Here is a 24,880-nt window from a genome sequence, read left to right on the forward strand (position 1 = left end):
TTTTTGCTTATATTTCAAATCAGTGGTTTGTGTATTAGCTTCACCTACTCTACTATTGATTCTCTGTAAATTATTCTTTTTTTCCCCCATTTATTTTATTTTTTAAAATCTTTATTGTTGAATGTATTACAGATGTTCCTCATTATTCCCCCATTGACCCCCTCCTCCACACGACCGCCCCTCTCCCGCCTTTACCCACATTATTGTCTATGTCCATTGGTTATGCATATAAGTTCTTTGGTTGATTTCTTCCCACCCCCCCAACCCCTTTCCCTTTGAGGTTTGTCAGTCTAGCACTGAATTTGTACTTCTTAATCCCTTCACCTATTTCACTCATTCCCCCAACCCCCCTCCCATCTGGCAACCAACAAAATGTTCTCTGTATCTATGAGAATATATCTGTTCTGCCTTTTCCTTTTGTTTGTAGATTCCATTGTCGATAGTTATGTATTCATTGCCATTTTGTTTGTTCATATATTTTAACTTATTCTTCAAAAAGACCCTTCATCACTTCATATAACTGTTTGGTGATGATGAACTCTTTTAACTTTTTCTTGTCTGGGGAAGTCTTTATAGGGCCATTGATTCTAAATGACAGCTTTGCAGGATAGAGTAATCTTGGTTGTAGGTTCTTGCTTTTCATCACTCTGAATATTCCTTGCCACTCCCTTCTGGCCTGCAAAGTTTCTTTTGAGAAATCAGCTGACAGCTTTATGGGAAGCCCCTTGTAGGTAACTAACTGCTTTTCTCTTGCTGCTTTTAAGATTCTCTCTGTCTTGAACCTTTTGCATTTTGATGATGATGTGTCTTGGTGTGGGCCTCTTGGGGTTCATCTTCGTGACTCTTTGTGTTTCCTGGACTTGTATTTCTGTTTCCTTCACCAAGTTAGGGAAGTTTTCTGCCATTATTGTTTCAAACAGGTTTTCAATTTCTTGTTCTCTCTCTTCTCCTTCTGGCACCCCCAAGATGAGAATGTTGGAACGCTTAAAGTTGTCCCAGAGGCTCCTTACACTATCTTCATTTTTTTGGATTCTTTTTTCTTTTTGTTGTTCTGATTGGGTGTTTTTTGCTTTCTTATATCCCAAATCAATGGTTTGCTTCTTGGATTTACATACTCTACTATTGAATCTGTGTAAATTATTCTTTATTTCCGTTAATGCCTCCTTCATTTCTGACTGGTCCTTTTTTATGTTCTTGAGGCCCTCACTAAGTTCACTGAGGTTCTCACTAAGTTCACTGAGCATCCTTATAAGCAGTATTTTGAATTCAGCATCTGTTAGGTTGCTTATCTCCATTTCACTTAGTTCTTTTCTTAGGGTTTTGTTCTGTTCTTTCATTTGGGACCTGTTTCTTTGTCTCCTCATTTTGGCTGCCTCCCTGTGTTTGTTTCTGTGTACTACTTAATGAGAGGTATGGGGCTATCTGAGATCAGATGCTGCTTGTTTGAGAGAATTTAGGAAAACATGAAGCAGGATCCAAGACAGACAAATCCTATGGTTAAGCAACTGGCAATAGCTTGGGTGGGCCTGAAAGTTGGGTGGGGCAGGGGCCTTAGGAAATCACCAGGGCGAGGCAAATAGTGTGAGCAAGGTTGCTGGAATCCCAGATATGGCGACTGTCTGCCGCCCCAGGGAAGGGCTCACCAAAGGAACAAAGGCCTCTGACAGCACGTTTGTCCCAGAGAAAGCCCCCTCTCCAGTGCCAAACAGCTCAGTTCTTCCCTGTATGTCTCTGGTGCCCCTCCAAGCTTAGAGGGAGAGAGTCTGATAAGTCCATGCGCGGGCCCTTTAAGAGGAGCTGCCTGGGGCTCCAGCAGCCTCAGCCTCCTTGAGCCTCAGTTCCCGCTGGTTTTTCCAGCCATAACTTATGGGGACTTCTCTTCCTGGCACTGGAACCCTGAACGGGGCATCTGGTGTGGGACGGGGACCCCTCAGTCCTTAGGGAGGACCTTCCCAGTCGAGGTGTCCTCCTGATTTTTATCTGACACACGTGGGTGTGGGACCTGCCCGTCAGCCTCCACCCCTCCTACCAGTCTTGATGTGGCTGCTGCTTTAATTCCGTAGTTGTAGGACTTCCATTCTCCTTGCTTTCAGGCGGTTTTGAATGATGGTTGTTCTGTAGTTCAGTTGTAACTTTGATGTGGTTGTGGGAGGACGCAATACTGTGTTTACCTACACCGCCATCCTGACCGGAAGTCTGTAAATTATTCTTTATTTCAGTTAGTGCATCCTTTATTTCTGACTGGTCCTTTTTTATGCTCTTGAGGTTCTCACTAAGTTCCTTGAACATCCTTATAAGCAATGTTTTGAGCTGCATTTGTTAGATTGCTTATCTCCATTTTGTTTAGTTCTTTTCCTGCAATTTTGTTTTTTTTATTTGGGACATGTTATTTTGTCTCCTCATTTTGGCTGCCTCCCTGTATTTTTACGTATTAAGTAGAGTTGCTATGTCTCCTAGGCTTTGTAGGGTGATCTATTTCAGTAGGTTTCCTGTAGGGTCCAGTGGCACAGCCTCCCTGGTCACCCCAGTTGAGTCCTTGAGGTGCACCACTCACGTGGACTGTATAGCCTTCTGTTGTAATTGAGTCTTGATTGCTTTTTGCACTTCAGTGGGAGGGATTTACTCAGGCTGATCAGCTGCAAGGTTATGCCCACTGACCAATGACCTCTGACTACCTTAGAGTATCAGCGGTGAAGGGATCCACCACACAGAGAAAGACTTCAGCAGGACTCTGGTACCCACTGAGTCCACTCCTTGAATGTGTCACTTATGGTGGTGGTTCTTTGATGTGGTCTGAAGCTGTCCCCTGGGTGTTCTGGCTCTGGGGAAAGGTCAGCCACTGCCTGTATTCTACCCAGGGCCATCAGGTATAAGCTACAAAGCAATCTGCAGATAGCTGCTTCTTGTGCTGGGCTTGGAAGTACCCAGGCAAAGCCAACCTGTGAACCAAGGCTGGCTATTTCTAGTGCCAGGCCTCGTGCCACTTAGTCAGAGGTATGGGACTCACTGAGGCCAGATGCTGCCTGTTTGAGAGAATTTAGGAAAATCTGAAGCAGGAGCCAAGACAGGCCAATCCTATGGTAAAGCCTTGGGTGGACCCGAAAGTTGGGTGGGGCAGGGCCTCAGGGAATCACCACAGTGAGGAAAACAGTGTGAGCCAGGTTGCTGGAGTCCCAGATATAGCTGCTATCTGCTAGGCCCGTGGAAGAAGGGCTAACCAAAGGAACAACGGCCTCCACCATAATATCTGTTTGGGAGAAAGGTGCCTCTTCAGCTCTCACCCCAATGCCAAACAACTCAGTTCTTCCCTGTTATGTCTCTGATGCCTTTCATATTGTCTCCCCCATGCTGAAGCCTGGAAGGAGCAGCTCTGAGCAAGTCCATGTACAGGCCCTTTAAAAAGAACTGCCTGGGATGCCAGAAACCTCAACCTCCCTGAGCCTCAATTCCTGCTGGTTTTCACATCTAGAAATTATGGGACATCTCTTCTTGTCACTGGAAGTCTGAGCTGGAGGGCCTGGTATGGAATGGGGACTCCTTGCTCCTCAGGGGGGACCTTCACAGCCAACATATCCTCCTGATTTTTATCTGACACACATGGGTGTGGGACTAGACCCTCCGTGCTTCCGCCCCTGCTACCAGTCTCGATGTGGCTGCTTCTTCAATTTCGTAGTTGTAGGACTTCATTCGGTTTGATTTCGGGTGATTCTGAAGGATGGTTGTTCTGTAGTTTAGTTGTAATTCTGACGTGGTTGTGGTAGGAGGTGAGTACCATGTTTACCTATGCTGCCATCTTGACTGGGAGTCCTAAATATTTTTTTTTTGAAAAAAATTTTTTTTATCCTCACCTGAGAACATTTTTTTTTTTTTTTTTTTGCATTTATCTTCAGATAGAGCGGGAGGGAGAGAGGGGGGAAAAGAGAGAGAGAGAGAGAGAGAGACATTGACTGGCTGCCACCCACACAACCCCAAATGGGGCCAGGGACAAACTGCAACTGATGACGTGCCCTTAGTGGGAACTGAACCCGACTCTCTGGTCCGCAGGCTGACGCTCTAACCGCTGAGCAAAACTGGCCAGAGCCTAAATATTTTTTTAATCACAAACCATGCTGCATAGTACATCATTGCGTTTAAGAAAGTGCTTTTTAACTTTTTTCCCAACTCAAATTTCCTCTGAAAAGACATCTACTCTAACAGCTACTAGACAAATGGGTGTTTGTGCTTCACTTTGTTGAAGAATACACTTCTCTCTTCCCTACACTAGACTCTGTCATTGCTTCACCACGTTGGCCCTTGAACTATTTCTGCTGACTTAAGCTGTGAGCAGCCATGGTCCAGCTTCGCCTGAAAATACAGGAGTGGGGAGGGTCGGGATGTGGACCCTGGGCACTGGGCCTCCATGAAAGGCTGAGTTCTGCCCCAAAGTGTTTGGTCTAAAGAACCAAAATGACTAGTCATGGAACTGGTCGCTGAGGTGTAAGCTTCTATTCTTTAGCTGCTGAAGTCCCAACAATACATGGAAGATTAATGGGGAAATTTTATCCTATTCCCTAGATAAAAATACGCTGTTAGTGAGTTATATAAATTGGTTTTTTGTTGTTGTTGTTAATCCTCATCAGAGGTTATTTTTTCCATTGATTGTTTTACAGAGTGGAAGGGAGGGACAGGAAAAGGAGGAGAGGGAGGCAAGGTGGGAGGGAGAGAAAGAGAAACATTGATGTGAGAGAAACACATCAATTAGTTGCCTCCTGCATGTGCCTTGACTGGGGCTGGGGATCGAACCTGCAACCCAAGTACATGCCCTTGACTGAGAATCAAAGCTGTAATCCTTCAGTGCTTGGGCTGACACTCTAACCACAGAGCAATGCCAGCCAGGGATAAATTGTTCTTTTAAAAGTATTTTATTGATTTTTAGAGAGGGAGAAAGAGAGAAACATTGATGTGAAAGCTCAACATCGATTGGCTGCCTCCTACATGTCCCCCACCGAGACTGATAGTGCAACCCAGGCATGTGCCCTGAGAGGAAATCCAACCAGCAACCTTTCTGGCAACCTTCTGGTGTACAGGATGATGCCCAACCAAATGAGCCACACTGGCCAGGGCAAATAAACTGTTTAAAATGTATCTATATAAAACCAGCTTGCCATTTTATCTTCACAGAACTCTCGTTTCTTTGCTGAAAATGTCCCCATACTTCCTAAGACATTCAATTCCTTAATGCATTATCTACCAGCCTGTTTCCTGGCTCAATATATGCAGAATCAGCCTGACAAAACTTCTTTAGGAAAAAAAATATGTCATTGCTTCATTAATTAATATAAAATGAAGGAAGCTGGCCAGAGAAGTTGGGAAATGGACAAAACTCATACTTCATTACCCTTCTTCTCTGCCCTCAATTCCATGTCTAATCCGAGGCACCAGGTCCTTGATTTCAGAACAATGGTAGAACCACAGGGCATAAATTAATCCAGCAACCGTACCCCTAAAATCCAGAAAGCAGAGGATCAGGATGAACAGAGTGAGAAACTCCTCCTATAGAAATGAACAGAATATTTAAGAGTCAGGAGGCCTAAAGAAATCATTCACGCAGCAACTTGGCAGCTCCGAAGAGAGATTCTAGAGACTGTCCCCGGATAGCCATGGAAGTGCCTGACAGTGCTGTTCTTTTCATTTTTTAAAAAGCTGAGACAGAATTAACGTAAGTTGAGACAAAATTAACATAAACTTACAATTTTAACCATTATAAAGTGTACAATTCACTGGTTTCTAGTATATTCACAAGGTTGTGCAACTGACACCACTATCGAATTCCAGAACATTTCCATCATCTCCCAAAGAAACCCTACACTTATTAACCCCCTCTCTCTGCAGCCCCTGGCAACCAATAACCTACTTTCTGTCTCTATAGATTTCCCAATGTTGGATATTTCATATGAATATAATCATATAACATGGGCCTTTTGTGTCAGACTTCTTTTACTTAGCGTGTTTTTAAAATTCATCCATGTTGTAGTATGTATCTGTACTACATTCCTTTTTTTGGATGAATCATATTCTATTGTCTATTCTTCTTTTTTTTTTTTTAATCCTCACCCGAGGACATTTTTTTTGTTTGTTTTTTTCTTTATTGATCTTTAGAGAGAGAGACAGAGACAGAAATATCAATGAGAGAGAACATCAATTGGTAACCTCCAGCATGCCCCCTGACTGGGGATTTGGCCCACAACCTGGGCATGTGCCATGACCGGGAATCAAACTGGCAACCTTTTGGTTCATGGGTCAATGCTCAACCACTGAGCCACACCAGCCGGGCTCACCTGAGGACATTTTTGTAATTATCTTCAGATAGTTAAGGAGAGAGAGAGAGGAAAGAGAGAGAGAAACATCGATGTGAGAGAGACACATCGACTGGTTGCCACCCACACGACCCCAACCGGGGCTGGGGACAAACTGAAACCAAGGTACCTGCCCTTAGTGGGAACTGAACTTGGGACTCTCTAGTCTGCAGGCCAACACTCTAACCGCTGACCTAAACGAGCCAGGGCATACTATCTATTCTTGAATATACAGCAAACATGCATTTCTGAATCCCATTGGCACAGCAGACTTGGTGTGGGTGCTCCCGGAGAACAGATGAAATGGAGTTGACAGTATCTTCATGAAACTGTTCACAATTTTAATTTTCATGACCCTGGATTAAGCTTTTGGTTGTCAATTCACAGCAGATTCTGTGAATAACTTGGGAATACCAAAATCTCACCTTTAAATATCAACTTAAGCAGCATGTTGCACAAAAAAGTATGTATTAACAAAGCCAGGGAAATACTGCCTTGGGCTCAGAAAGGAGACTGGCAGGGAGAGTCAGGAAAAGAAACAAATCATTCTGAACAAGGCTGTTCCTGCTTGAGATCTTGTTCAAATTATGAGGTGACTTTGGAGAGTTGCATGAAGCTGAAAAGAAATTCAGCTTATCCTTGGGATTGACCGATTCAGCAATAATGAAAATCCTTGTATGGCAGAGTGGGTTTAATCCTGTTCAACAGTTTTCTCATGGGTAAGGCCAATCTCCCCAGCCCCACATATCCATTAAGCAAACTAAGGGTGTAGCCTGCATCCGCGAGACAAGTGCTGTGTGCTTTCCAAAGGCTAACCTTTCGGTGTCTAATGTAGTTTCTTACTAAGTCAACAGAAGATGATGATAAAGGCAACAAAGGTCTGAACGCAGATCAGCATCATAATCAAGTATGACACCTGGTGGTTGACGAAGAAGAGAAATAAATATCCTCACTCTTCAACTATTCAAAAATTTTGCATCATATAATGCAATGTAAATGAATGAGATGCCTTTGCTTGACCTTCAAATTAGCAAATTATTTTTTAAAAAGTCTTAACACATGCTTGGGAGAATTCTGGAGAAGCAGACTAAGGATTATAGGTACCACCTTTCTATGGGTAGGCTTTACTATCAAAAACCTAAAACATAGAATTTCACACTCCTTTTATTATTTATTTATTTATTTATTTATTTATTTATTTATTTATTTATTTATTTTTTATCCTCACCTAAGGACCTTTTTGCATTTCTCTTTAGATAGAGCAGGAGGGAGAGAAGGAGGACGAGAGAGAGAGAGAAACACTGACTGGCTGCCACACAACCCCAACTAGGACCGGGAAAAACTGCATCTGAGGTACATGTCCTTAGCGGGAACTGAACCCAGGACTCTGGTTCACGGGCCAACACTCTAACCGCTCAGCCAAACCGGCCAGGGCTCACACTCCCTTTAAATCAGTAATTCCACTGCCCTGGCCGGTGTGGTTCAGTTGGTTAAGCATTGTCCCATGCACTCAGAGGTCGCTGGCTCAATTCCAGGTTGGGGCATATACCAGGGTTTGGCTTGATCTCTGGTAGGGCACATGCAGGAGGCAGCCAATCTATGTTTCTCTCTCACTAATGTTTCTCCCCCTCTCCCTCCCCCCCCCTCTCTAAAATCCATTTTTTTTAAAAACCATAAAATGAAATCAGTAATGCCACTGCTAAGATTATCTTAATGAAGTTATCACAGAAGTGTGCTAAGATTCAGCTACTTTATATGTCTGTCATGGAAATGCTGCTTATTGCAAGAAATGGAAAACAATGTAAACATTAAAAAATAGAGTAATAATTCATAAATTAGCGTATATCCATATATGTAAATATCTTTTGCTATGTAATATAATATTTCTATTAACAGTGAAAAAGATGCATCATTTATTATTCACAAGAAAAGAACACACTTTATATAAATATTTTGGTTTATAAGGGAAAAGGGTCTACACAAAAAATACACCAAGCTATGAACAAGGCAATCTCTGAGGCAGTACAATTAGGACAGCACGTTCATTTTCTACCTGGTTTCTTTTGTGTTGAAAACAAAACTAACCAACTTAAATTTTAATTTAGGTGAAAAATTCACAGAGCCAGCCAGAAAGAACAGGAGTTGACTATAATAATATTTTAGATACCAAAGAGGAGACAACAATCTTCCATGTCCCACATCCACAAAGTATGGAAAACCTGAGCCCTCATACCCCAGTCGCTACCCCATTCTTCAGAGTTTCTGGCCAGCCCTGGCCCATTCCCCACAGAGGCTGTTCCAAGCTGCAGTTTTTTCAAGTTCCCTTCCCCACTCCTGCCCTTCACTCCCATCAGATGACCACATTCCATGCATCCCAGGAGGAAAAGAATTTACGCAGGAAGGTAGGAGCACCATCACCTTCAAGTGTTTCCTCCTGCTCTCTTTCAAACACACCCATGTTTGCACACACCACTAGTAAAGTCATGGAAGGAACACATCCTCACTCCGCTTTACTACATCAGTCCACTGTTCCAAGGTCAAGGAAGAAAAGGACTGGAAAATCCATTACGATACACCCAGGAGCTCAATCCTGACATTATTTCAAGGGAATCAGAAAAGTGATGAGAAAGAAGCCAGATTGTGGGGTAAAGAGGAGATGCCACCTCAAATTCATCATATAAAGACAGGGGAATTACAAATAAATATATGCATTTAAGTGGAGATAGCAAGCACAGATTCCTTTATTTTTAATTACAGTGTAATTAACATAAGGTAAAGCGTACATAATAAAAATGTACAAGTTTTAACATGTGAATTAGTCCCTGAAACCATCACCACATTCCAGATAATGAACATACACATTAGTCCAAGTTTCCTCATGCCCCTTTATTTCTTCCTGTCAGCATTCTTTACCTCAGGGGTGCACTGAGATGAAGGCCTGAGTTTGTCTGACTTCACAGAGCTGAATTCAATCTTTCCCTTTTACCTTCACTGAACTGACTGGGTTCAGACTCCTGTTCTCCCTCCTCAGAATGTGGCAATAGCTCCCAGATCACCAGTTTCATCTGTATTGCTTTACCCACAACCCATGATCCTGCCTGTAGATACAACCAGACCAAGGTCAAGTCCAACACACTGAACATGACCTTTAGGGTCCTTCGGAATCTGGATCCTGCCTACCCCTCCAGCCTTATTTCTTGCTGTGCTCCTATACAACTAAGGTACTTGCCGGTACTAACTGTGCTATGTTCCCAATTCCTTCTCAATGTCTTTTCACAAGCTGTTTTCTTAGCCAAATTTGGAACAAACTCTCTTAGACCTGCCTCAGCCCCAGGAAACTCCTACTCATCCTTCTAGACCAGTAGTTCTCAAACAGGGGACATTTTGCCCTTCAAGGGAAAATGGTGACGACATTTTTGGTTGTCACAACCAGGTGGCAGGGGGAATTCTACTGACATCTAGTGGGTAGAGAACATCCAGGGCTCTGCTGACTGTCCTACCACGCACGGGATGACCCCACAACACAATTATCTAGCCAAGAAAGTCAATAGTAAAGAGACCGAGAAGCCCTGATCTAGATCGAAACTAGCATCCCATTTTCAGAGAAAGCCTTCCCTGACTGCCCCCTCACTCCCAATGAGTCCCATGCTCTGCTGTCAGATCTACCCCAATACCACAATATACCTCTATGTTAGCACCGATCTCACTATGCGACAAGTTGTGATTTAATTGTCTGCTCTAGTAAATAACTGCTTCAGAAGCAGAGGCCATCTTTTTCATCTATATAGCTCCAGTGTGTAACAAAAGAGCTCATTCACTGTTTGGTAATTAAATTTTAAATAATGAATTCATTATATTTAATAATGAATGGACAAAAGAGAGAAAGACATACTCTTCTCTTGACTTCACCACAGAAACTCCTTAAAAAATTACACAAATAATACCTGTTTGTTGTAAAAACATTAGAAAATATGGATAAGCAAGCAAAAAACAAAACAAAAACAGAAAAATAATTTTTGAATAGGCAGACATCCCATCTAAAGACTGAACAGGGACACTCTACAAAGCAAATTAGAGAACTCTAAAAGGTGGTGCCAGGATTTTTGCAATATGAACCCCAATATGTACTTGCTACTTACTTGAGAACAGCAATCTCTTGAACAGTAATGGCCCTTTTATCTTTGGTTCCCATGTAGGAGAATATGTTTGGCTTAACTCTGGAAAGACAAAAACAAAACCATCTAAAATTGCATACCAGTAGGAAATCATATTTTTCATGATTTAAGATTCAAAATATACTTAAAATAATAATAGAATAAGGTGATACAATTTAAAAATGTACCCAAGAAAACATAATTAATATGTAAGATAAGAAAGTAAATGATACCCAGATTCCTTCTTTTCTAGCAGTGCTTGACTTATAACAGCTTGTGGCTCTGAGTCAATAACATGCTACTCAGACTTGCCAGCCAGTAACAAAAGGAAACAATGTATTTCCTACTAATCATATGCAATGTGTTACATATATAAATATGAAAGTAAAGAAAAGCCAATTATAGGTATATAATGTGCCACTTTGAAAATTTTATATCTTCAGCCCTGGCCGGTTTGGCTCAGCGGTTAGAGCGTCGGCCTGCGGTCCAGAGAGACCCGGGTTCGGTTCCCGCTAAGGGCGCGTACCTCGGCTGCAGTTTGTCCCCGGCCCTGGTCGGTTGTGCAGGTGGCAGCCACTCGATGTGTTCCTTTCGCATCGATGTTTCTCTCTCTCTCTCTGTTCCTCTCTTTCCCTCCCACTCTACCTGAACAAAAAATGGAAAAATGTCCTCGGGTGAGGATTAAAAAAAAAAAAAATTTATATTTTCAAGTTTAAAAATGTTAATAATGATGTGAACTTTCTGTATATACATGCTATTTCTTTGTATAAAAAAGCCAAATGCTAAAACAGGGATCTGAATAGTTTTGCTATGAAGATATAGGTAAGCCAGTTTACTAAGATGTATTTTATAAAACTGTTCCACACCAACAGGAAAAAAAACAGAAGAATTCTTAAACTCTGAGGAATCCTCAAGCCATCAGGAATTGTCTATTCTCCCAGACTCAGGTATAGACAAGGCACCACCAATCTCTTCCAGAGAACTAGCAACTAGAGTGAAATAAAATGTTACTTATGGGATGAACTGTGTTTCCCCCCAAATTCCTATGTTGAAGCCCTGCCTCTCAGTACTTCTAAAAGGGACTGGCTGCATTTGAAGACAGAACCTTTAAAGAGGTGATTAAGTTAAAATAAGGCCGAAGGGTGGGCACTCATCCAATCTGACTGGTATTCTAGCAAGAGGAGGAAATCTAGACACATGCAGAGACTCCAGGGACACAATGACAGAGGAAAGGCCATATGAGGACACAGAAGGTGGCCATCTGCCAAGAAGAAAAAAATGAAACCTACAACACCTTGATCCTGAAATTTCTTGCCTCCAGAACTATGAGAAAATGAGTTTAAGTCTATAGTATTTTGTTATGGCAGCCATAACAAATTAGCACACTGTGCACCATGTTTAAACTGGGTTAAATATATATTAGAAAGCAAATTTGTATTGCATACAGATTTGCTGTGGTGCCTGTACCCATTTCTTAAAAAAAAAAATCTTCAGCATGTGGACCATCCACAGAGACCTAATGTCTGCTAAGATCTGTTTCTTTTTCTTTTTTTCTTCCCAGATAGAGTGAGAGGGAGAGAAAGGGAGAGAGAAAGAGAAACATTGACATGAGAGGGACACATTGACCAGTTGCCTCCCGTAAGACCCCAACCAGGGACGGGGATGAACTGCAACCGAGGCATGTGCCCTTGGCCAGAACCGAACCCATGACTCATTGATCCATGGGCCAGTGCTTAACCACTGAGCCAAACTGGCTAGGGCTAGATCTGTGAGAAAATCCAACTGGTCTCAGGTTTTCATTTTAATTTTTATCTTTTTTTTAAAATCCTCACTCGAGGACATTTTTACATTTATCTTCAGATAGAATGAGAGGGAGAGAGAGGGGAAGAGAGAGATAAACATCGACGTGAGACACATTGACTGGATGCCACCTGCACAACCCCAACTGGGGCCAGGGACGAACTGCAACCGAGGTACATGCCCTTAGTGGGACTTAACTGGGACTCTCTGGACTGCGGGCCAACCCTCTAACCAAACCGACCAGGGCCCATTGATTTTTAAAGAGGGTGGAAGGGAGGGAGGGAGAGAGAGAGGGAAAGAGCGAAACATCTATGTGAGAGAGACACATCAAGTAGTTGCCTCCTGCCATGACCCCAACCAGGGACAGGGATCAAAGTGGTAAACCAGGTATGTGCCCTTGACTGGAATCGAACCTGAGACCCTTCAGTCCAAGGGCCAACGCTCTAACCACTGAGACAAACCAGCCAGGGCTGGTCTCAGGTTTTCAATCTAGACAATCTTTTAACAGTTTAGTAAAGCAAACCTATGTGACCACATCAAAGTGTAGCCTTTCAGGAAAGCAAGTGGACTTTTTTTAATAAAAAAATTTTTTTAAATCCTTACCCAAGGATATTTTTCCATTGATTTCTTTTTAGAGTGGGAGGGAGGGAGAGAGAAAGAAACATCGATGTGAAAGTCACATAGATTGGTTGCCTCCTGCACAATCCCAACCAGGGCTAAGGATCGAACCCACAACCGAGGTATGTGCCCTTGACCAGGAATCAAACCCCTGACTCTGATCTGAGGGTCGATGCTCTAACCACTGAGCAAAACTGACCAGGGCAAGAAAGTTAACTTTTATGTTCAGTTGAACAGACTGGTTACTCTCTATATGTGAACTATTTATATTTACTTAACAGAATTTTAATCTTGAATCATTGGTAATATGCAAGGAGATAAAAAAATTTCATTTACCTATTAAGAAAACTATAATCGGAGGCATATTTGCTATGTTTGCCTATTTTACCGCTCCTTTTTCATTAGCATAGAAAGAGAAAAGTACATTTCTGTGGTTTTGATTTTGTATAGGCACAAGAACAAGATACTAACCTTAAATATTTGGACAGTACATTAATAGCATCCATGGTGTCTTTGTTTTCCTTGTACAGTACAAAGTGGCAGTAACTTCCCCTAGATTTTGGCCAAGAATGTTTTCTTGGATCTTAAAAACAAAAAAATTAAATGTTATATACACTGCAATAAAAGTTATCTGAGTTTTTTCTTATGAAACCCTACAAGCTCATTTTTTGCTGGAGAACCTTTGAGTGAGAAATCAGATCTAGCCTGACAAGAAATATAGGTTAAGTGGTTACAGCTGTGTGCTACAGGTGTTAAACCTTTTGTGACTGGATACTTAACATTATCTGTCCATACTTAAAATCAAAAGCTGAATGCAGGTGGTGTGACAAATGACTAAGACTAACCAACAGTCTTCACACAGAAACACAGAGGGGCCCACCACTCTCTGGTGGTTACTTTAAAGTCCACATATAAAGTGAGCTGATGGCTCTCTAGAATACATGCAGTCCAGAGGCACACAGCAGTTGTGTCAGATTGTACAGCCTTGCTTCGTATCCCCAGGTGTTCACATACACAAGATGGATGCCTTAGACGGGACGGGGATACACCTTGTAAGGAGTTGCCTCAGTGACATGTTTAGATTTTCTGAAGGCTACTTCCATCACAAAATAGCTAGAACTAGATGGATTACAGAGAGAGCAGCTGGCATTTAAGACCTAATTGTCATTCTTGGGGAAAAGAAAATGTTAAAAATTAAGCCAGGTTAAATGTTAACTTCTGAGCTACTGTTACTTTGCCTGTTTGACTTTTTGGAAACTAACAAACATGTCAAGATTTTGGAGAACCTGATTTTTAAAACTTCTTTTAAACAATGATTTCAATTATCCTATAATATAGAAACATTTAAACAATATTAAGATTTAGACTTAAGATGCCCAAAGGGTATTTTGAAAAATCAACACTTCGGGAAAAATATGTTAAGTCACAACTGCACTTCCCAGACATTGTACAATAATATCCATGAGTCCTGGGCAACACACAGCTGCAGTTGTTCTTTGAACACATCTAATTTACTTGACTCCTGTCACTCTATGAAAGAAAAATGGTGAAAAAATATTTCACACAATCCCTAGAAAAGAGTCTGCTTTTAAAAATGTTTTGTCTTTGTCCCTAAAATAATCCTTTAGTGTGAATTCACACATCCGTCTTCAGAAACATAAGAAACTTCTGGTACTGAGGCTACATTGTAAAGAACAAATGAATCAATAAACTGCCTAGGAAAACTGCCCAGAGCACGAATGCTTAGTGAACTGCCTTTTCTTTCTGATAAATACGAATGTGAGTCTTTTCTGCCTTGGACAGCAAAGTATTACAAGCATTTCTTTGACTCTTGATATGAATTCTTCACAACTCTTCCTCAGAAAATTGTGAATGGGAATATTATTTCTGGTTTTCCTTCCAGCTCACTACAGTTAAGCAAAGCTGTCTACACTTGGCACTTGTGACAAAAATCATTGGCATTTCATTTTATCTACATGAAACGCCAACCGCTCTTACCTGCTCCAGTTCTGACCTCTGTCCAAATGCACAGCATAAAGAGCACAAGAGAGCAATGTTTAATTTATAATAATATTAAAGTGCTTTAGAGGTGAACATGCAAATGATCGCATGGAAAGTTTCTACCAAGGACTTCTACAGCACCTGGCAGAATGTGGCGGGTTAACAGCCATGTAGACATTAACAATGGAATGTCGCAGAGGCAAACAGTGAACAAGTAGAAAACTCACTGACAGGTACAAGCCACCCTGTCTCAATCCCCTCACAATGGCATGTCATCTCATCCTCAAAGCTGCACTGTCTATACCCACCAGATGCAGTAAAAGGTTTGAGTGGATGCAAGGCCCTGGCCAGGTAGCTCAGTTGGTTAGAGCATCGGCCCGATATGCAAAGGTTATGGGTTCAATCCCCAGTCAGGGCACATACAAGAATCAACCAATTAATGTATAAATAAGTGGAACAAAGTAATGTTTCTCTCTCTCTCAAAAATTAATTAAAAATAATAACAAAAAAAAGACAGGATGCAAAATGCTTCCCGATCTAGGGATCTGTGTTCTTATATATGGGAGGACATGTACCAAAATGTTCTTTGTAATTAACTTTTGGTGGTAAGGCTGCAGGTAATTATTGTTTTGCTCTGTGTTTTATGAGTTTCCTGTACTGAGTTACAAAGACTTTTTATTTGAAAAAATTTGAAATTATGGAAAACAGTTCTTGAACCAGTAGATTCACAGTGATTTAAAATGATTTAAGAGACATCCATTGAAGGCAATGTTCTTACCTTGTTCGTATAATTATTTGAACACGTCATCTGTACGTAAAATATACTTTTGAGATAACCAGGGGAAAACTGAATATGCACTAGGTATTAGATATTAAGACCTTATTGCTGATTTTGTTGAATGTGATAATGGCTATGGGTTTAGTCCAGATCTGTTAGATACATATTGAAGAATTCATGAGTGAAATAAAGCACAATGTTGAATTTTATTTAAAACACTCCAATGAGGAAAAAAAAAGGGGAGAAATAGATCAAACAAAAACAACAGAATGTTAATAATCTTGAAGATAGCTGATGGGTACAATGGGGTTAATATACTGTCTCCTTTATGTGTATATCTGAAAATGTCCGTAATAAAAAGTTAACAAAATACTTGTGGTAAAAATTGATGTAGTGTAGCCATATTTTTCCTTAACTACCCCGTTAGTACATTCACAATAAACCAAAATGGCAAGAAATAAATGAAGCCAGAAGACTAAAAAAACCAAATGCTATTATACCTTAAGAGAAACCATGACAACCGAGTATGAGTTTTGGCTCACAAGCATGCATCTTTCATTAGCAAATCCAAGCACTGAGCATGCACACAATTACCTCCTCTGCAAATAACAGATGCAAAGATTCTTTTCCTAAGTGTACTCAGTATACAAAATAGTAAGCATATGCATTGATTAACAGAAAATCTATGAGTCTAAACTTATTTTGGATAGTTAACTTTATAAAATTCCAAATCCTTAGAATGCTAAGTAGCACATGTGTAGGTTTATAATTTAAGTGAATTTAAAATAACATTCAGATATTTTTGAAACATTCTGATTTAAAATGTTAATGCAAAGAATTCTCAAGCTGAGATCATAGGAAGCAGCCTTCTGATGGTCTGATATGGCAGCCCCAGTATCGTAGAAATAGAAAACAAACAAAGGAAACATTCAGAAAGATTCATGTACTGTGCAGAGAGACCCTCATGAATAAGGAAAAAAAATGTTTGTAGTTCAAAAAAGACGAAAGGATGGGGTAGCATGCAAAACATTCTTTCCTTCATATTCAAGGCCATTTCCACTGCTGTACCCCTGCACACCAACCTTTCAGCTTCCTCAGGGATTCTGCTCCATCATTATCACTCTCCTCCCAGAATTTTCATCCTCTATCTGCACCGGCTCTTTCCCTTCAGTATATCAGTATGTTCAGGGCTCTTCCACTTTAAAAGTCAAATATGGCCCTTGGCCCGTGGACCAGAGAGTCCTGGGTTTGGTTCCTGCTAAGGGTACGTACCTCTGTTGCAGTTTGTCCCCGGCCCCAGCTGGGTTCGTGTGGGTGGCAACTGATGGATATGTCTCTCTCACATTGGTGTTTCTCTCTCTCTCCTTCCCTCTCTCCCTCCTGCTCTATCTGAAGATAAATGCAAAAATGTCCTTGGGTGAAGATAAAAATAAATATATAAATAAAATAAAAGTCAAACCTATGTCTTCCTCTCCTTAACCATGTTCCTTTCCTTTCTCCTCCTCTTTACAGCATATTTGAAAAAGCAGTCTGCACTGACAGCCTTCCACCTCAACCTGCAGTGGAAACTGGTTTCCAATCTTACACCACTGAAACTGCTCTGGACATCAATGATTTATTTCCATGTTGCTAAAAACTGATGGATATGTTTTAGAGTTCAATTCTGCTGGACCTATCTGTAATGTGTTCCACTGCTAAGCACTCTGGCTATTGGAATTCCCTCTTCGTGTGGATTCCATCATACTAGTCTCTCCCAGGAAGTATCCTTTTTTTTTTAATCCTCACCCAACAATTTTTCTATTTATCATCAGATAGAGTGGGAGGGAGGAAGAGAGAGGGAGCGAGAGACAGAGAAACATGGACATGAGAGAGACAGACATATCAACTGGTTGCCTCCTGCATGACCTGACTAGGGCCGGAGACAAACGGAAACTGCAGTACGTGCCCTTGACTGGAATCAAACCTGAGACTCATTGGTCTGTGGGCTGATGATGTAACCACTGAGCCAAACTGGCCAGGGGGGCAGTTTCATTTTTATCTGCTTGGCTCTTCCTCCTGAGTTTCTGAGGACTCCTAGCTCTAGGTATCCCGGCTGGAAACCATTCATTTCAGAAAGTATGGAGAACTTCTACACATCACATGGCAGAATTTTGTTCTTTTCATTTAAGTCTTTAAAAAGTTCTTATAAGTATTTGTAATGTACATTATCTATCTCAAAACATAAATCAATTTATCCAATTACATGGTTTATTAATAATTACATGATAATTTCAGAAAACTGCTATACATGTGCTTTGGCAGGTAAATAAATATGCCCTGTCTATTAGACTGGATTAACACACAAAATAACATCTAAGTTAAAATAGTTGGTAATTTGTGATATTTGGGCACCATGATTCAGAATCCACTATGCCTATGTTTTAGGATACATGGCTCTATTTGAGAAAACAGCAATAATTTATATCAGGGTTTGTAGTTAAAGGGACTCTAAAAACATGATAAATGTAGATTTGCAATGAAGATTTAAAAGCTAATTAATTAAAATGCTAGGCACTCGATGTGTCCCTTTCACGTTGATGTTTCTCTCTCTCCCTCCTACTCTATCTGAACAAAAAATGGAAAAATGTCCTTGGGCGAGGATAAAAAAAAAGCCCTGGCCAGTTTTGCTCAGCAGTTAGAGCGTCGGCCTGCGGTCCAGAGAGACCCAGATTCAGTTCCCGCTAAGGGCACATACCTTGGTTGCAGTTTGTCCCCAGCCCTGGTTGGGCTGTATGGGTGGCAGCCACTTGATGTGTCCCTTTCACGTTGATGTTTCTCTCTCTCTCGCTCTCTCTCTCTCTTTCTCTCTCTCTCTCTCCCTCTCTCTCCTTCCCACTCTATCTGAACAAAAACTAAAATGATAGGGAAGGTGGCCCAGGGGGAGAAGCTGTCACTGGTATCGGGTTCTATTTCTATTTGCAGAGGCACGAACAATAGTCTCTGGACCCCAGCTCTCCCTACTTTTCCAACGGTGATGACTTTAAGCCACTCTCCATTCATAGGTGGGGATCTAGATCTGTCAAAGATGAATTCAGGCTCTCAAGTGACTGTCTGGGTAAGGGAGGAGGTAGAACAGAAGGGCTCAGAGGGCAGATCTCTAATCCATCCTTCACTAAATGCCAAATATCTCAAGCTTGAGAGGTTTATATCTTTGTGCCAGCATTGATCCAATCTAATTCCTTTATGCTGCTTTTTCAAGATAGAAATTCATATTTTACTGATGATGTACAAAGGAAAACGCGGTACTATCCTCCTCCCACAACCACATCAAAATTACAGCCAAACTACAGAACAACCATCATTCAGACCTGCCTGAAATCAAGCTGAATGGAAGTCCTACAACTACAAAATTAAAGAAGCCACATCAAGACTGGTAGGAGGGGTGGAGGGGCGGAGGTGTAGACAGGCTGGTCCCATACCCATGTGTGCTAGATAAAAATCAGGAGGGGTACCTCGGCAGTGAAGGTCCTCCCGAAGGAGCAAGGGTCCAAGTTCCACACCAGGCTCCCCAGCTCAGGGTTCCAGTGCCAGGAAGAAGTCCCCATAACTTCTGGCTGTAAAAACCAGTAGGAATTGAGGCTGAGGGAGGCTGAGGCTGCTGGAGTCCCAGACAGCTCCTCTTAAGTGGCCCACACAAAGATTTATTAAGACTCTCTCCCTCCAGGTTCCAGCATGGGAGAGGCAGCTTAAAAGGCACCATATCTGGGACTCCCAGCAACCTGGCTCACACTGTTTGCCCCACCCAGGTGATTCCCTAAGGCTCTGCCCCACCCAACTTTCAGGCACACTCCAGCTGTTTTCAGTGGCTTTACCATAGGATTGGCCTGTCTTGGCTTCTGCTTCATAGTTTCCTAAAATCTCTCAAACAAGCAGCTGGCCTCAGCGAGCCCTATTTCTCTCATTAAGTGGCCCCAGGCCTGTCACTAGAAGCAGCCAGCTTTGGTTCATAGCTTGGTTTTGCCTGGGCACCTCCAAGCCCAGCACAAGAAGCACCCTTCTGCAGATCACACTGTTGCTTATGCCTGATGGCCTTGGGTAGAACGCAGGCAGTGGCTGACCTTGGCCCAGAGTCAGCACACCCAGTGGACAGGTTCAGACCACATTGAAGTACCACCATCCACCCACCTCCACGAGTGACACACTCAATGAGTGGACTCAGGAACCGAGACCTGCTGAAGTAAGTCTTGCTCAGTGTGGTAGGCCCCTATATAGCTGATCCTCCAAGGTGGTCACAGGTCCATGGGCACAGCCAGTCCTTGAAGATGATCAGCCTGAGTAAATCCCTCCCACTGACGTGCCAACAGCAATCAAGATACAATTACAACAGAAGGGTGTACAGTCCACACGGGGAGTGCACCTCGAGAGCCCAGCTGGGGTGATCAGGGAGGCTGTGCCACTGGACCCTACAGGACACCTACAATAATAGGCCACCCTACGAAGCCTCAGAGACATATCAACTCTACCTAATACATAGAAACAAACACAAGGAGGCAGTCAAAATGAGGAGACAAAGAAACATGTCCCAAATGAAAGAACAGAACAAAACTCCAGGAAAAGAACTAAAGAAAATGAAGATAAGCAATCTAACAGATGCAGAGTTCAAAACACTGCTTATAAGGAGGCTCAAGGAACTTAGTGAGGACCCCAAGAGCATAAAAAAGGACCGGTCAGAAATGAAGGATGTACTAACTGAAATAAAGAATAATTTACAGGGAATCAACAGTACAGGAAGAAAGTCAAGAAGCAAACCATTAATTTGGAATATAAGAAAGCAAAAACACCCAATCAGAACAGGAAAAATAAAAAAGAATCCAAAAGCCCTGGCTGGTTTGGCTCAGCAGTTAGAGTGTCAGTCAGCAGACCAGAGAGTCCTGGGTTCGGTTCCCGCTAAGGGCACGTACCTCGATTGCAGTATGTCCCTGGCCTTGGTTGGGGTCATGTGGATGGCAATCACTTGATGTGTTTCTCTCACATTAATGTTTCTCTCTCTCTTTTCCCCCCTCTCTCCCTCCTGCTCTATCTGAAGATAAATGCAGAAATGTCCTCGGGTGACAATAAAAAATAAAAAAAAGAATCCAAAAAAATAAGGGTAGTGTAAGGAGCTGCAGGGACAACTTCAAACACACCAACGTTCACATCATGGGGGTGCCAGAAGGAGAAGACAGAGAGGAAGAAATTGAAAACCTATTTGAAAAAATGATGACAGAAAACTTCCCTAACTTGGTGAAGGAAACAGCCATACAAGTCCAGGAAGCACAGAGAGTCCCAAACAAGATGAACCCCAAAGGCCCATACCAAGACACATAATAATCAAAATACAAATGGTTAAAGACACAGAGAGAATCTGTTTTTTTTTAATCCTCACCCGAGGATATTTTTCTATTTATCTTCAGATAAAGTGGGAGGGAGGGAGAGGGAGAGAAAAGGAGAGAGAGAAACATCCATGTAAGAGGGACACATCAACTGGATGCCTCCCATATGACCTCGATCAGGGCCGGGGACGAACCAAAACCAAGGTACGTACCCTTGGGCGGAATCTAACCTGAGACTCATTGGTCTGTGGGCTGACGCTCAACCGCTGAGCCAAACTGGCCAGGGCGAGAATCTTTTTTTTTTAATCCTCACCCAAGGATATTTTTCCATTTATTTTGAGACAGAGAGAGAGAGAGAAACATTGATTGGTTGCCTCCCATAAGACCCTGGCCAGGGCCAGGGACGGAACTGCGACCGAGGTACATGCCTTTGACCAGAATCAAACCCGCGATGCTTCAGTCTGCGGGCCGATGCTCCAACTGCTGAGCCAAACTGGCCAGGGCCAAAGAGAGAATCTTAAAAGCAGCAAGAGATGTAGGGGTGGGGAGGAGGGGGTCAATGGTGGACAAAATGGGGGGACATCTGTAATACATTCAACAATAAAGATACATTTTTTAAAAAGAAGAAAAGAATGATCAAGTCCAAGAAGTGCCCAGTCAAAAAAACACAGGATTTGCCTTTTCCAATCTGCTTCCTCATGATCACACTCAGCAGAACAAGATCCTGCCTTTTCTTCTCACCTTTGCAAGAGGGTGGCTGACCAACATGGACTGTCCCTCTGTAAGGAACATCTCCCTAGTAGCCCTAGTCAACCTGGGTTCCAAGGCATTTTATTGTATAAAGTCACTTTCTCTCTTCTACATCTAGAATTGTTACTAACCTATATGCCAATCTTAGGAGAATGGAAAAAATAGTCACTCAGATCATATTCCACTGGGCCTAATTCTGCTGACAACTCTGGCTGAAGAAAGACTATTAAGGTAATATTTCATACTATGACTCAGACATCAAAGAAACATATAGTGACCAAGCCATTAGTTTGTGGATTTGGAAGTAATTAACAACACATATCCACAAGTAGTCTTGAAACATTTTTATCTCACTTTTCTTTTTGGTATCCACTGAGAAGTGGCCTCCAATCTCCACCTTCTCCTCATCTGGGGAGGAGAGCGAGGAAAAACTTTTCCTTCTGTAATTTTCATTAAAATTTTATCTGCTGATTTGACAAGTAAAAAATGAAAAATTATCTAATAACTCTTAAGGTTATATGCAAGTAGAAATTTTCATGGCTGTAGAAAACATATTCGAACATACATATTAAAGATTCACTGACAACACATCCATTTCAAATGAATGATACACAAAAAAAGATGGGTTTGGGCAAAGGGGTGTTTTTCTACATATTCCATGTTTTTTCTATGTGACTGAAGAAGATACAGTTGGAAAGTGGCAGCTCTTTCAATATAGGGACTTTGCTGAAAATGTACTACAGGGATATAGGTGACAAGCATGTCTGTTCACCTGAAAACTTCCTTTCCTCCATTAAGAACACAGAATGAGCAATATCCTTACATTTTCTTCCTGAACTGCCATTCAGCCGACTCTGCTCTTCAGGGAACATATCAGATTCCTAAGATGCTCTCTCAGGCACCGCTGTAATTTCAGCAAATCTTTGCTCACAAAAAAAGACCTAATGCCTTCGATCAGGCAGACATTCTATAGGACTGCTCTGGCATGTGAAATGATATTATTCACCTTCTCTGAAGGAGTGACATGATCAATATCCTTCTCTGAACAACAGCAAAGTAGTCCTTGAATATGACCAGGCAAGGAGGAGGAGAAGGAAGAGGAGGAGGAGGAATAGGGAGGGGGAGGAGAAGGAGGAGGGGGTGGGAGAGGACAAAGAGAGGGAGAGGGAGGAGGAAGAGAAGGAGGAGGGGGAAGAGGAGAAAGAGGAGGAGGAGGAGGATCACCCAGCAGAAGAAATGCCAGGTCACTCACACACTTACTTGCCAGAGCCTTTTTTCCAGCAGCATGGTAGGCCACAATGTATTTCTTTCCCTCCCTATCCTCTGTTTTTGTCTCTAATCCTGGAAACAGAGATTTAATTGCTTGATGGATGATGGTTCTTTTCTCTTTGGTGTCCTCAACAACCTATTAAAAACATAGATAATATTACTAATTTAACAACATTAAACAGGGAAATTATACTAATAAATGAGTAAAAACACTACTCATCTTATCAACTATGTGAAACAACAAAAGTACATGGGTACGATTTCAGAAATCTTTTAGGGTGCCATAATATGCAAATCCAAAGAGCCTGTCGAGGCACTGTACTAAGCACTTCACAGATGCTCCCTCTCAGAGACTCTGCTGGACAAACACTTCAGGGCTTATAGATGGAAATGTACGCAAGCTGGGCCTTTTGAGATGTCAGAAACTCAACTCCCTTGCATAGTCCAGTCTACAAGGGCCTCATAATGAATTCTATACTGAATTATTTTCTATTGATATTCTAGCACATTTATTCACAATAAAGAAAACTCAACATCAAGAAAATGCAAACTTATCAGTTACATAACTGTTTTTCCATTTTTTTAAGTGTCTCACATTAGGAAATACATGTCATATCTGGATTCAACAGATATGTGTATATACCTTAGCAATTAAAAAAATGTTAAGAAACAATACTTACCCTTACTATGTGCAATACACTGTCCTTTTCTATTTTTACTGCATTAAAAAAATGTTAAGATCCACTAAATTGATTTCATGATCCACTAATGGACTGCAACATGCAAGCTAAAAACACCAAATACTATTACTAGCTAAACTTAATAGTTTGGCAAAATGTAAAAGAAAAAGTACATAACACTTATAACTGATATTTTCATACCAAAAAGTGAGTCTAGATCTTGAATTTACTCAAAGCACTGAGGTGGAATATGGTTTGTGTGTATGAGTGAAAACATGTTTAGATCTCAAAAATTTAGAAAGGTCGTTTTCCTCATTTTACAAAGACTTGGTTTATGCCCATGGCTTATGCCATTTAAAGGTAAAAATTTTCAGCAGATGACATAACTAGTTTGTAAGATGATATATACTGCCACCTAGGTAAAATATGTATATTATGAGGCTAAGCGATACCACTGCATTACACAAGTAAGGGAAACCTGGACCATCCTCCTGGACTATTCTCAAAACCAATTCTTAGAAATATTCTCCTTGACATTTTGTCTGAAAGGAAATTCAGTAATTGAAGATCTCTAAAGTTGTTATAATAGCACACACTTTAGGGAGGTTTTGGTGGGAGGAACAGAAGGAGATGAAGGTTGGAGGCAGACAGTAATTTCTGAAAAGTTATAAACTGCTACTAACTAGAGGTTATGGAAGGGGGAATTTCAAACACCCTCAAATCCAACTGGTTGTTAAAATATGCTACAAAATGAATTGAACATAAACTTAAAATTCTGAAAATCTCATGCTACAACATTCTTAAAATCTTGTAACATACCATCCTGCATAAATATCACTGAGAACTGCTCTATCCCATACAGCAGACACTAACCACATGTGACAACTGAGCACTTAAAAATGTGGCTAGTCTAAACTTAGATGTGCTATCAATTTAACAAAGAATTTTAAGGCCTTAGTAGGAAAAGTAGAATGTAAAACAGCTGAGTAATTTTTAAAAATATTGCCTGGCCGGTGTGGCTCAGAGGATTGAGCGTCGTCCCATGGATTCAGAGGTCCTGGTTTGATTTCCAGTCAGGGCACGTGCCTGGGTTGTGGGCTCGATTCCGAGTAGGGGGCGTGCAGGAGGCAGCTGACCGATGTTC

The 24,880-nt window shown here is 41.5% G+C and overlaps 1 protein-coding gene across 3 annotated transcripts in view; it reads right to left on the bottom strand.

Moving 5' to 3' along the window:
* PUS7 (pseudouridine synthase 7) overlaps positions 1-24,880 on the bottom strand; it is a 70,567-nt gene that overhangs the window by 40,055 nt on the left and 5,632 nt on the right. For all 3 annotated transcript variants that reach the window (XM_036247488.1, XM_036247489.1, XM_036247490.1), the window contains exons 4-6: positions 23,048-23,192; positions 13,379-13,490; positions 10,475-10,552 (exon numbers count right to left, since the gene is read on the bottom strand). In XM_036247488.1, coding sequence (XP_036103381.1) covers positions 10,475-10,552; positions 13,379-13,490; positions 23,048-23,192 — 335 coding nt within the window. The remainder of the gene's footprint in view (positions 1-10,474; positions 10,553-13,378; positions 13,491-23,047; positions 23,193-24,880) is intronic.

Source organism: Molossus molossus, unplaced genomic scaffold (assembly GCF_014108415.1).
Source record: "Molossus molossus isolate mMolMol1 unplaced genomic scaffold, mMolMol1.p scaffold_m16_p_7, whole genome shotgun sequence".
Classification (NCBI taxonomy): domain Eukaryota; kingdom Metazoa; phylum Chordata; class Mammalia; order Chiroptera; family Molossidae; genus Molossus; species Molossus molossus.